This window comes from Agelaius phoeniceus, chromosome 18 (genome assembly GCF_051311805.1).
Source record: "Agelaius phoeniceus isolate bAgePho1 chromosome 18, bAgePho1.hap1, whole genome shotgun sequence".
Lineage (NCBI taxonomy): Eukaryota > Metazoa > Chordata > Aves > Passeriformes > Icteridae > Agelaius > Agelaius phoeniceus.
The window spans coordinates 1,532,810-1,546,150 of NC_135282.1; the positions used below are offsets into that span (position 1 = coordinate 1,532,810).

The 13,341-nt window shown below is 43.8% G+C and overlaps 1 protein-coding gene across 1 annotated transcript in view; it reads right to left on the reverse strand.

The window, feature by feature from the left end:
- The window catches only part of LOC129128470 (transmembrane protein 132B), a 228,052-nt gene that overhangs the window by 69,026 nt on the left and 145,685 nt on the right, over window positions 1-13,341 (reverse strand). Inside the window, exon 4 of the mRNA XM_054645799.2 lies at window positions 9,100-9,286. Within this exon, the coding sequence (XP_054501774.2) occupies window positions 9,100-9,286 (187 nt within the window). The remainder of the gene's footprint in view (window positions 1-9,099; window positions 9,287-13,341) is intronic.

A 13,341-nucleotide genomic window follows, 5' to 3' on the forward strand; every position in this document is an offset into this window, starting at 1 on the left:
GAAGAGCTCACCAAAAAGTGCCAACAGCACAAACTGCAGCTCCCAGCCTCACAGGAGGCAGGGCTGGGAGCTGCTAATTCCCCAGCTTCAGCACTGAGCAATGCAGAATATTCCAAAGCTGTCCCAAAGCTCTGGGCTGGAGTTTCCTGATCATATTAATAAAGCTGCAGTTTAGCATTTTCAGTAAAGCTGAGGCACCTTTGGAAGAAATTTCTTCACACACAATAGCTGCTTATAGGCTGCATTACAACTTCCAAAGCTCTTGGATTGCTGCTCTGCTCCATCTTTATGCTGCTGTTTAAATTTAATTTAAAAAATAGAAATTACATGAAAAATAATTCCTGAGCCTAACTGTATTGGGCCCATGTAAATCAGAAATAACTACACTGAGGTCAGTGACAGCTTTGCCCAGGAGTTGTGCAGAACACAAATGACTGTTTAAAAAGGAAAGCTCTCACTGCAGCCTGTACATAAGAAATATTGTATTATATATAAATATATACACACAATACAAAGTTAATTTATGCAGAAAGGACTCATCTTGCTGTACAATTAATAAATGCAGGCTGACTACTAAATATTCCTAATAATGCTTCCTCTCCAGCTAGCAGAACAGCTCAAAAACAAACATCATTTTGTTCATGTGTGTCCATTATATTCACGTGCTGATTTAATTAACAGTAATTTCAGTATCTCGGAGATTTCTTGTTTTACAAATGATGCCCTTTTGCTGAGGGCTTGGGTTCAAATTACTGGCCAGTCAGCTGTGGATCAAGTCTAGAATGCTAATTGGCAGTAAAACCAGAGTGAGCACTGGTTAACCTAACCCTAACTGGAAAAACCTACAGATGAGCCAAATTATTGGGGAATTGTTAAGGAACATAAAGAATTCTTTGGGCAGGCACAGTGAAAGCTTTGCAGCTCCCTCCAGCAGGGTGGAGGGTCCTGGTGGTGCTCAGAGCCCCTGAGGCAGGCTCAGCTCATCCCTCTGGCCAGCAGCCCTCAGGAGGGTCCTCCCTGTGCCCTCCCTCTGCCCTGCAGGAGCTGCCACCAGCCCTGATCCTCTCCAGGAACCCCTGAGCTTGAACTCCCATCAGAAAATCTGACATTAAAGGAAGCAAACCTAACTGAGCAGAGGGGTCCCAGCTCAGCAGGAGCCACCTCTCAGGATTTCCTCTGCACATTTCTTATTGGAAACACTTGTTCTAACAAGAATTTAGTGCCTGAGCAGCCTGGAGAGGATTTTCTAAGAATGCTAAGTGTCCACATGGATCAGAGAGCCCTGGGCCCATTCTGGTGCAGGAATGCTGCTGTCCTCCTGCCCTTGGTGCATGGGCAGCACATCACCTCTCCCACACTCAGCTTTGTTTGGAAACCCCCAAAGCTGCCCAAAGGTGCTCCAGATCCCCATCAATCAATCCCAAACCAGAGAATCCTTCCAGAACAGGGCTGTGAGGTGCAGAGCTGAGGCACCCTCCCTCTGCTCTCCAGGAAGGGCTCAGTGCACAGGGCAGGGCAGGAGAAGGGTCTGTGCCAGGGGATTCACCCCAGCAGCAGCCACAGCTCTGGGTGGAAGCAGGGAGCAGGAAAATGTGGTGCTGGGAGCAGGAGGGGAGGAGAAAATCCCATTCTGGGCAGGTTCCTTTGCATGCAAAGTGCAACACAAAGGCACTGTTAAAAAGGAACTGCAAAGCCAAAGGTCAATGGGATTTCAAGTAAGAAATATGCATTAAGTGCAATGGATAAACACATAGGGGACAATTTTGCACATGAATGCATTTAACCAACTTCTGAGAGATACAGAAATCATCTGGGTTTGCTAGAAATGACTGATCCTGCCCTGGATTTTTATACTGGAGAATGAAGCGGGTTTGGTTTTTACCCCCAACCCCAGAGCAAGCCAAGGAAAATCCCCTTTGTCTGTCCCTAGGTGATCATAAATCAGCTCCAAAACTGCATTTTACAGCAAGGCCAGAGAGCAACAGCAAGGCCAGGCTCAGGAGACCCCAGCCATGCTTTGGGGAGGGTTTGTGGGACCAGCACAGGGTTCCAGGGCACAGAAAATCCATCCCTGCCCCATCCCTGTGCGGGGAATGCTCTGAGGACAAACATGGGACAGGAGAAGCCTGCATTTACACCCAGCTGACAATATTGGGCAAATCTCTGTCATGTGGGGAGATTGAGAGTGAATTCCAAGGGGTGGATTGGTGGGAAATGCTGCCTGGCTCCCAAAGGATCTGGAGCAGTTGGCATCAGCCTTCTCTGCATGTTCATTCATATTTTGGACTCTGATTGGAACGAGTATCAGCAAGTGTATCAAATTTCATGAAAGCAAATTGTTGGTTCACAGTGGAATAACATGGTGCTTTACTCAAGCACGAGGATGAAAACCTCACATAATCTCCAGCTATTGTCATCCAGTGTTTATCACCCAACACAGTAGAATACAATTCTTATCTTTGATGGATGTGGCACACAATAGATGTTTTCTTGAGTGCATCATAAATATTAATAGTATTCACAGAGCTTCTTAAAATTTGTCATGTCACACTGCTTTCATGGAAACACTCAAAATGCCATTATTTTTGGCCCACCAATAGGAAATTTTCCTTTAGTTTCTTTCTTTTTCGCTCTGAAAATTAAATGATAGAGGATGTTTAACTGAGCAGAGGAAAAAAAAGGGATAATGGTTCACATTGAGCCATTCCAAACCCTACTTCAGATGCCCAGAATTAGACTGAAAGAGGAAAAGATGTGATATCCTTTGGAAAACACAGTCCAGTTAAAAATGAAACACTTGAGGAAATTGAAGAGATTTGTCTGGAATTTCATTTTTGGAAGAACACTGAGGAAGAATGCTGACATGACCAAAATGTTCCTATCTGCCATATTCAGAATGGGACATTTTCACTTCAGAAAAGAAAAAAAAAAAGGCATTTTTTTCCTCCCAAAATAGAATATTTGTACATTATTGTGTCTATCCTGGGCTGCCTCCAGGGCAGTGTGGGCAGCAGGTCCAGGGGGATGATTCTGCCTCTCTGCTCCTGTGAGATGCCACATGGAGAGCAGCATCCAGCTCTGGGACCAACAGCAAAGGAGCTGGGGCTGCTGGGGAGCCCAGAGGGGCCCCGGGGCTGCTGCAGGGCTGGGGAGAGCTGGGGGTGCTCACCCGGAGAGGAGAAGCCCAGGGTGTCACAGACATGGAAAATCCTTTGTTGGGATTGTTTTCTCCTGAGAAGCCTCAGAGGACGAGAAAGACAATGGTTATCTGCTGCTGTGGAATGCAACAGGTGCATCTGGGATTGGGCTCATGTGGTTGTTTCTAATTAATGGCCAATCACAGCCCAGCTGGCTCAGACTCTCTGAGAGTCACAAGATTTTGTTATCATTCCTTTCTATTCCTTTCAAGCCTTCTGAAGAGATCCTTTCTTCTATTCTTTTCGTGTAGTTTTAGTGTATCATTTACTTTTAATATTATATATATCATTAAATAATAAATCAGCCTTCTGGAACATAAGAGTCCAGATTCTCATCTCTGCCCTCATCCTGGGACCCCTGTGAGCACCAGCACAGTCAGGGAGAGCTCAGAGCCCCTGGCAGGGCCTGCAGGGGCTCCAGGAGAGCTGCAGAGGGACTGGGGACAAGGGATGGAGGCACAGGACACAGGGAATGACTCCCAGTGCCAGAGGGCAGGGATGGGTGGGAGATTGGGAATTGGGAATTCCTGGCTGGGCTGGGATTGCCAGAGCAGCTGTGGCTGCCCCTGGATCCCTGGCAGTGCCCAAGGCCAGGCTGGACACTGGGGACACCCTGGGACAGTGGGAGGTGTCCCTGCCATGGCAGGGCTGGGGTTTGGGGTCCCCTCCAACTCAATCATTCTCTGATTCTGTGATTGCCTCGAATTGAATCAAACCCCTCAGCTCTGCACAGAAATCCATTTTTCTGCAGTTGAACAGCTGTGATCACTAAAATGCCTTTTCAGGGTGTCTGATGGCAATGCCAGCTGAAATGCCCTGGCCTTGCCCAGTCCAAGCCCATGAGGACATTCCCCACATCTGCTCCCACACATTTCCCATCCCAGGGTATTTCAGAGTCAAAGCCTTCCCCTGATCAAACTTAATAAACCTTCAGCGCTTTGTGTTTTGGTTGATGTGTTCCAAGAAATCTTTTTAAATTTCATCTTTCTCCATAAAATTCACCCTGTGGTTTTAGGAGCAGCCTGACAAAACAAAACCATTTAATTCTCTATGACAATTAATTTGGAGATGGTAATAATTGCACAAGATCTTATCTCTGCTGCAGAGACATAAAACACTTGCTATGGGCATGGGAAATAAAGTAATACAAAAGAAGAATCTCTTTTTTCCTATTCTGTACTCTCTCCACAGTAGTTAATTTGCTCTGAGTACAAAATCAATCCTTCCAATGTGGGACTTTAGGAAAGCTCAAGGCTTCAACCCTGCTGCCATTAATCAGTGTTAAAATTCACACTGAAATCTGTGATCCTGGGAGCCACAGATTCCAGTTCTGTTTTAAAACAAAGTTGATAATTCCTAATATTTCTGGGATGAAGATCCACTCTAGACTGAACTTACATTTAATTTTTTTTTTAATGAAATGGTGAATGTTGGGAAGGACAAAATCCCATTCTGGGCAGGTTCCTTTGCATGCAAAGTGCAGCACAAAGGCACTGTTAAAAAGGAACTGCAAAGCCAAAGGTCAATGGGATTTCAAGTAAGAAATATGCATTAAGTGCAATGGATAAACACATCGGGGACAATTTTGCACATGAAGGCATTTAACCAACTTCTGAGAGATACAGAAATCATCTGGGTTTGCTAGAAATGACTGATCCTGCCCTGGATTTTTTTATACTGGAGAATGAAGAGGGTTTGGTTTTTACCCCCAACCCCAGAGCAAGCCAAGGAAAAGCTGCTCAAGACTGACATTTTCTGGTTTAGTCTGAGGTGCTGCTTTCTAAGCCTGGGTCACCTTCCACCTTGCACTGAGTGTGCTCCTTTAACTCCTTTAACTCCTGAACATAAATTCCATTAGCAAACCATGATTTCTGTAGGAAAAATAAATTCTTTAAAGTTTTCTTTTTTTCAAACAAATCAGCCAAGTGTTGCCCTCAGCAATCCCATTTCAGTCTGAGTCACAGAAATGGGCACTTTAAGGACATTTTTTTCTGGGTGTTCTTGTCTGGCAGCAACCAGCAATGCAATTATCCAAGCTCCATTTAAAGAAACCTCACCAGAGCAGGCACAGCCATGTGTGTAAGGGACTCACAGCCTCTGGAAACCTTTACTCCACCAACAGCTCCTGTTTTGGGGGAGGAAACAAACGTCCTGAAGACATAGTTCAGATACTTGTAGAAAACAGAGGAATGCTTGAGGCTGAGGGGCACAGAGGCCTGGGGAAGCATTGATTGCTGCATTTGAAAACTGCTTTGGAGCAATGCCAGCCTGGGACTCACAATTCCATTCCTACAGACAGGATTTGCAGCATGGACCTCTGAAAGAGCAGGGCTGCCAGGCACAGACCAAGCCATCCTTTTCCTAGATAGAAGACAATGCCAGGTATTTTTCTATTATTAAATCTATTGTTCCTCAAGCCTTCAGCCCCAGCTGGAGCCTTCTTACATAAACCAGTTAAGATACATCTCTTCAGTGTGTAATTCTTTACTTTAACCAAGTTCTGGTTGCCTAGAAACTCTTTAAAAGACCTGGATTTTAACTTTTTTCTCTTTTTCTTTATATTTTTGCCAACTGTTAGTTAGGTAACAGATTAATCAAATCACAGGTGTTTGTGACAGAAACCTGGGTGGCAGACTGAAAGCTGGGGCAGTGTTTGTTTCCTGCACCCCAGGAGTGCCAGACTCCACTGATGACCTTGCTACCACCAACTTTCCACAGCTATGGAAATTGCAGATGATGTCTGCTTAGATCAAGGGCAATAACTGAGAATTACAGAATTATATCATCACTGGACAGAGCAGATTTATCTGTGCTATCAGTTTCTGTAATTAGCAGGACATGCACTTCCACTTTGCAGGATTATTATATCACATTTTTACATTAAGATAAATCAAGCTGTCTAGTTCAGATCTAACTTTAGAATGTTCTGCTGGACCTTCTGGATGCTGAAACACACCTTCTGCTGCATCAGACACCAACCAGATTCACAACTCCCAGCCTAAGTCAGTGCCATAAACATTTCTAAATAATCACCTGCTGTGTTTGGAGTCAGCAAAGGGAATTAACAGCACAAGAGAGAATAGCAGATTTGTCCCCTGATATTCAGCAGCACAACAAACAGAGGCACCAAAAAGAGCTCTGGCTGTGCTTTCCTCACCCTGATCTGTTCTTCTGCTGTGTTTGATGGGAATGGATCAACTTTACTGTGGGGATGTGAGCTCCATGTCTTCATCTGGGCACCAAATGTTGGAAGAATCAATTTAATGAATCCACAGAATTCACAGAATCCACAGAATTCACAGAGTCACTGGGTTGGGAGAGACCTTCAAGACTGAGCCCAGCCCAGCCCCAACCCCTCAGCCAAACCCTGGCCCCCAGAGCCACATCCAGGCTCTGTTAAACACACCCAGGGATGGGGACTGCATCCTCCCCAGGCAGAACATTCCAGAACTTTATCCCCCTTTCTGTAAAAAAAAATCTTCCTAATATCCAACCTGTATTTCCCTTGGTGCATCCCTGCATTTTTAGCTGAATTAAAGCCTAAACAAAACAAGAGTTTGGGTGACAAAATAGCATTTACAGTCTTCAAAGCCACTCATCCCTGCTGTCACTTGTTCTTAAAGGTACAAATTCTACCTCTTTTCTAACCAAAATAGTTTTTAGAGATAATAAGCAAGAGCTTTGCAAGATTAAGTGTTTCAAAAGTACCTTTAAGAATATAAAAAGGGACTTAGAAGCCATTCAGAAACAGGTAAAACTAAATAAGAGTGACTTCATTTCCATTTCATTTTCTATTCTCATCAAGTTTAGTTTATTCAGGCCTGATTAATTCATGTCTACAAAGAGTTCCAAAAATATAAAACACTACATAAATACCAAATAATAATAGAGTACTGAAGGAAAAGCTAATTTGTTAATTTGCACGGAGTTTTAGGAATTAACATTTATTTATTTATTTCCCCTGTGCCAGCAGGCCCATCCAATCCCTTTTAGCTTTTTTAGTAGAAAATACTTTGGCAGCAACAGGATGAAGGGCAAAAGTTCGTGAGGAAGGAAGTAAAAAAGGGTGGGTGCTTCTGAGGGAAATTCTGCAACACCCAGACTCTCTGGCTGTTTCTCTGCTTTTACACCCCAATTTCCCCACTGAAATCCTTGTTCATGTGCAAAGCCCTGATATTAAAAAGTCCATCATGCCCCCAACGCAGCTCAAAGGCTCCTCCTGGAAAAGGTGCCTCTGATTTTACCAGGAGATATTTGCATTTTTTATTTTAAAACATCAGCTTCAAGCTTCCTGCGCTCATACTCCTTAACCTGCTGGGCACCTCCATCTTCAGGAGGTATTTTGTCCTTTCCGTGCAACTCAAACCAGGCCTTTTATTAAATCTTTTATTAAATTGGTACTTTGCAGCTCACTGGACTATTTGGCTCTTTTGGGGGAAAGCAGAGCAGCAAACAGCCCGGTTGTTTGGTTTAGCAATGAAGCTTCCCACACATGCAAAGCTAATTTATTTCAGTGGAAATGTCCCCACTAATGACACCAGCTACCCTCAGAGCTCAGCCTGGCACTGCCATTCACACAGAGAGGACAAGGGCTCCACAGGAGCCATTCCCATGCACCAGGCCAATAACCCAGGAACGGCAAAGGATTTTCACAAAAGGCCCAAATGGTTTCCAAGGAGCCATTACGGCACACCAGGTAAATAAAATATTATTGAAATGGATTTTTTTTGCATTTAAATCACTTGCAGCAGGTGCATAGGAAGCAGCTCATAATAAAAAGGCTCCCATTCCTGGAATACTAACGAGGATCAGCGGAAACATTCAGCAAAAGGGAGCAGGGAAAGGTTCTCGCCATGGCAAAAGGAACAATTCCCACAAAAACATTCAGGAGAAGGGAGCAGGAGCAGGTTCTTACCATGGCAAGAGGAATGATTCCCAGAAAAACATTCAACAAAAAGGAGCAGAAGCAAGTCCTTGCCATGGCAAGGGGAACAATTCCCAGAAAAACATTCAGGAAAAGGGGGCAGGAACAGGTTCTCACCATGGCAAGAGGAATGATTTCCGTAAAAATAGGGAGCAGGGGCAGGTCCTTACCATGGCAAAGGGAACAATTCCCACAAAAACATTCAGGAAAGGGAGCGGGGGCAGGTCCTTACTAAGACAAAGGGAATGATTCCCACAAAAACACCCAGAAAAGGGACCAGCAGCAGGTCCTTACCATGGCAAGAGGAACAAACCCCATAAAAACACCCAGAAAAGGGAGCAGCAGCAGGTCCTTACCATGGCAAAGGGAGCAAATCCCATAAAACCACCCAGAAAAGGGAGCAGCAGCGGGTCCTTACCATGGCAAGAGGAACAATTCCCATAAAAAACACCCAGAAAAGGGAGCAGCACTAGGTTCTCACCATGGCAAGAGGAATAATTCCCAAAAAAACACTCAGAAAAGGGAGCAGGGGCAGGTCCTTACCATGGCAAGAAGAACAAATCCCATAAAAGCACCCAGAAAAGGGAGCAGCAGCGGGTCCTTACCATGGCAAGGGGAACAATTCCCATAAAAGCACCCAGAAAAGGGAGCAGGAACAGGTCCTTACCATGGCAAGAGGAACAAACCCCATAAAAGCACCCAGAAAAGGGAGCAGCACCAGGTTCTCACCATGGCAAGAGGAATAATTCCCAAAAAACCACTCAGAAAAGGGAGCAACAGCAGGTCCCTACCATGGCAAGAGGAACAATTCCCATAACAACACTCAGAAAAGGGACCGGCAGCGGGTTCTTACCATGGCAAGGGGGAACAATTCCTACTAAACCACCCAGAAAAGGGAGCAGGAACAGGTCCTTACCATGGCAAGAGGAACAAATCCCATAAAACCACCCAGAAAAGGGAGCAGGAACAGGTCCTTACCATGGCAAGGGGAACAATGCCCACGAACATGGTGCGGCTGACGAAGATCTCGGACACCACGAGCTCGCTGACGGAGTCGTCCCGCGGGTACTCCACCTGCCAGGTGATCTGCTGCGCCCCTGCCAGGCTGCTGCCGTTGTCAATCTCGAAATCCATCTGCAGGATCTCGTAGGAGGTCATGTTTGCTCTGGAAAACAAGGCACATTCCCAGCATCATCACCGGGGCGTTGATGGCAGAGCGGATTTTCATCGCTCTTTCCTACTCGCCAGAAGATCGGCCATTAAATTCATATTAAATTCAGCGTCTCGGACTTGAGGCACTGACAGATCCTTAAATAAAACTGCACATGGGCAACTGCAGAACTTTCTAAGGTGAAAATTCATCTTTTAGTTTCCTGAAACGGAAACATTTTTTCCATTAAACTCAGGCATTCATTCTCCATAATCGCAATGAACTTACAGAATAAGCCACAAACCCTGGGAAAAGCAGAGCACAGAAGTTGCTAAATTATTTAATACAACATTATTATAATTTTGATGCTGCAAAACAACAGAATACTTGGCCATTCCTCATGTTCTACCAGAAATGAGCTCTTGTGGAGGGAAAAAAAGTCTTTCAAACCCAAACTGGTCTTTATCTCAGTGCAAAAATGGATTTGCAGAAATTATACATGACAATAAATGAGGGGTAGATTATCCCTATTTTGAATTCATGACAACATTCTTCTCGTCAGTGGTGCAGACTTGTAATTATATGGCAATCGTATATTTCTCATCTGGAAATAAAAGTTTAAAAGTAAAGAAATGGATGTAAATGCACAGCAGTCAGAAATGAATTTAAGAATTACTTCTGCTTCCTTTCTCAACAACAACTCTTATCACTTTCCTCAGGTCCAAAGCTATGTAAATATTAATAATTAATCCTCAGGTTAGAAAAACAGATCTTGTTTTTGTGTTACAGAGAGGCAAACAGACACCAAGCTTTAACCAGCAGCACTCAGAGCACCAACAGCAGGGATCTGCTTAGAGAACAGACCTTTGCTCACCCAAACTTCCCCACAAACTGAGTTGTTTTACAAATCATGCAAAGTTTACACACAAATATTTACAAAGAACGCAAGTTCCAGACTCCCAGACAGACCCCGCAGTGTGGAGACCTGGTGGAGGTCACAGCCATGGAGAGGGGATGGAAAGGCTCTGGCTGCAGAGCCAGCTGCTTCTTCTGCTGGAGAAACGCCTGGTTTTACCAATACTGCTCGAGTTTTGGGGTAAAATCTGAATTGCTGTATGTCAGGCCAATGGGACATTCGTGGTCTGTGTGTCCCTCCCCAAAGCAGCCATTCCAGGAGCTGTGCTCACAGTTTTGGCTGCTGCTGCAGACAACAGAGACTTAAAACATCCTTTTGCTCTCCCCAAATGCACAGAGGCAGAATCTGGGTTTGCCATATGTTTCTGAAGGAGAATTGTAAAGGGGGAAAAAAATCTGAGCAGGAATTATTGATTTTCGTGTTTTCTTTCTGACAACAAACAACCTAAACATATGCTTCAATGCCTGGAGGATAAATATTTTCCATGCTGACAGAAGATAATATCCACCTCCAGGCAAAACTAGAAGCTATTAAGGCATCTTTTGTGTGGCCAAGCAGGCAACCAGCAAAAACCTTTTAAGATAAATTTTATTACATAATAATAGGGATGTAATTAAACCATTTCTGTTAAAAACATAAACTGAACTTCATTGTTTTCTGTGTATCACCTCCAGCAGTTTGTTTTCTCTAAATTGCATACAATTAATATGCTCACAACGCAGAACTAAAATTCAGATATGAGCTTTCCACTAACTATGGATTTAGATATTGGGCCTGTCAAGGTTTGTTTAGGTCTGCAATTTCACTTCAGCCTGTTCAGGCCAATAGTTGCCACTCCCAAAACCACACAGGAGTGGTTTCAAATTGAGAACAAAACCACCAGTGCAGGATTTGGGTACAGAGAGAATAATTAAATAATAGGTTAGTCTGCAATGACAAATCCAATCCATGGCTCCCACTGACTGGCATTTCTTTGAGTTCAGCCCACAACACCTTCAATTATTCCTCTCCTGGTTTTCCTTTTACACATCCAAAAAGAAACCACAACAGGGGGGTTGTATCTTATACATAAACCTTGCTCAGATGCAGCTACATTAGCAGGTGAATTCAAACAAAACTGCATTAACAGGTGAATTAAAACAAAGCTGCATTAACAGGTGAATTAAAACAAAGCTACATTAGCAGGTGAATTCAAACAAAACTGCATTAACAGGTAAATTAAAACAAATCTACGTGAACAGCTGAATTAAAACAAAGCTACATTAACAGCTGAATTCAAACAAAGCTACACTAACAGGTGAATTAAAAGAAAACTACATTGCCAGGTGTATTCAAACAAGACTGCTTTAACAGATGAATCAGAACAAAGCTGTCCTCCCTCCCAGGTCTCAGTCCTGGTTCCAAAGAGAATCCTCAGCACCATTTGGAAAAACAACTCCAAATGTTTGTCAGAGGTTTTCTGCTTTGTCTCAGTAGCCAATTAAGTAGCATGACACATGAATATTGATTAAAGAAGGTTCCAGTTCCCTCTTGGGCTTCCGCTGCAAGAGATGGCCTTGAACCATCTTCCACCTGCAGAGCCTCCCCTGAGTGCCCAGCTTTGGCAAACCAGGATTCAGCTTTCTGCACTCTGTTCCCCAGCAGGTGAATGAATTTCCTCTAAAATTATGGGGTTTGTCCTCTTTGGAGCTTGAGCTTGGAGCAATGCCAGGACTGTGGTATCTGGGACACCGAGCACCCCACGGATGAATTCACCCTCTTTGTTCTAAGCTTCTTCCCAGGTTACAGCTGTAACAAACTCATGATAAAACCTGAAAAGTGAATTTCTCTCATGTTCAGAGTAGTGCTCACCTACTGGCTGCTTCATCTCTTATCCTATAGAGGCTTCCTGCTGGAAAGGCTGGTATTACATTCATAATTCCTGCAATTTATTAACCATCCTCTGCAATACCGTGTGGGAGACCACTGCCTTTTTCTACTGAAATTGATGGAGGTTGCTAAAGTAAAACCAGAGATAAATTAAGCCATAATCAAGACCTCAAATGTCAGCATTTACTTATGTCAGCTCCATTAGCTGATAAATTCCCATCCCAACACCTGCATTTCAATTTCTCTCTTGGCTGTGCAGCACACCACTGAAAGGCTTTTTAAAAGCAGGGGTTCCCCCCCTGCCAGGGCAAACCTTCAGCTTTTGGTCTGGTTGGGAACTGAGGGCAGAGCCTTGCTCTGGGTGGCCACTGCCCACCTGCCTGGTGGGGACAAAATGCCACCAGTGGGAAAAAGCACAGGACTGTAACTCGTGCTGTTATCAGCCATTAAATCCTGTTAAACCAAACTTTATCCTATCAAGATTTCCCAGCTTTTCCTGGAGACTTACTTCATTTTTCTCTTAAATAAGTTTGCACTCTTGGGGAGAGTCTCATGGAATCCAAGGACTATAAATCACTTCTCCCTTCCAAATCTTTTCTTTCTTTTTAGCTAAATATTTCTATTGTCCAGTGAAGTTTTCTCCAGGTTTAGGATTTTGCCAAACTCTAGTTTAGAGAAGGAATAAAAAATAAAAAGTCAAAATTACTTTTATAAAAAAAGATTATTTCCTGCAAGCACAAGGAAAAGACCTTATAATTTTAGGCAGCTGGCATGCTTGCTAATAAGTCCATTTCTATGGAAATGAGTTCATAACTATTAATTTTGCCTGCTCCTGATCTATTCTTGATGAGCCTTTCAAATTTAGAAAAGCGCTTCATGATTCTCTCAATTTGGTAATTACTAACTCCCTTTGATGAATCCAGCCCAGTGTTTCAGACATGAGACATTCATTACACATTTTTCTCTCTGGTGAGAGGAGAAAAAAAGAACCCCATGGGTCTTTTTGGATTTATTTCCTCTCACAAACTACTGTAAGTAGGTCCTCTTCTTCAAATGGTGATTTATAATCCTATTTGCGTACCTTCACAATCCTGCCTCTGCTGGGGGCTGGAAAAACGCCCAAATCCTTGGGATTTCTGCCCAATCTCCTGTTGTCTGCCCTCATACCTGTCTGGTGCATTTACAGCCCAGCCAAGCTTTGTCACACCCAGGCCCCATCCCACATCCAGTCTGCACTTTGAGCACAGAATGGCAAATCCATCCCAAAGGAAACCAGCTTTAGCTC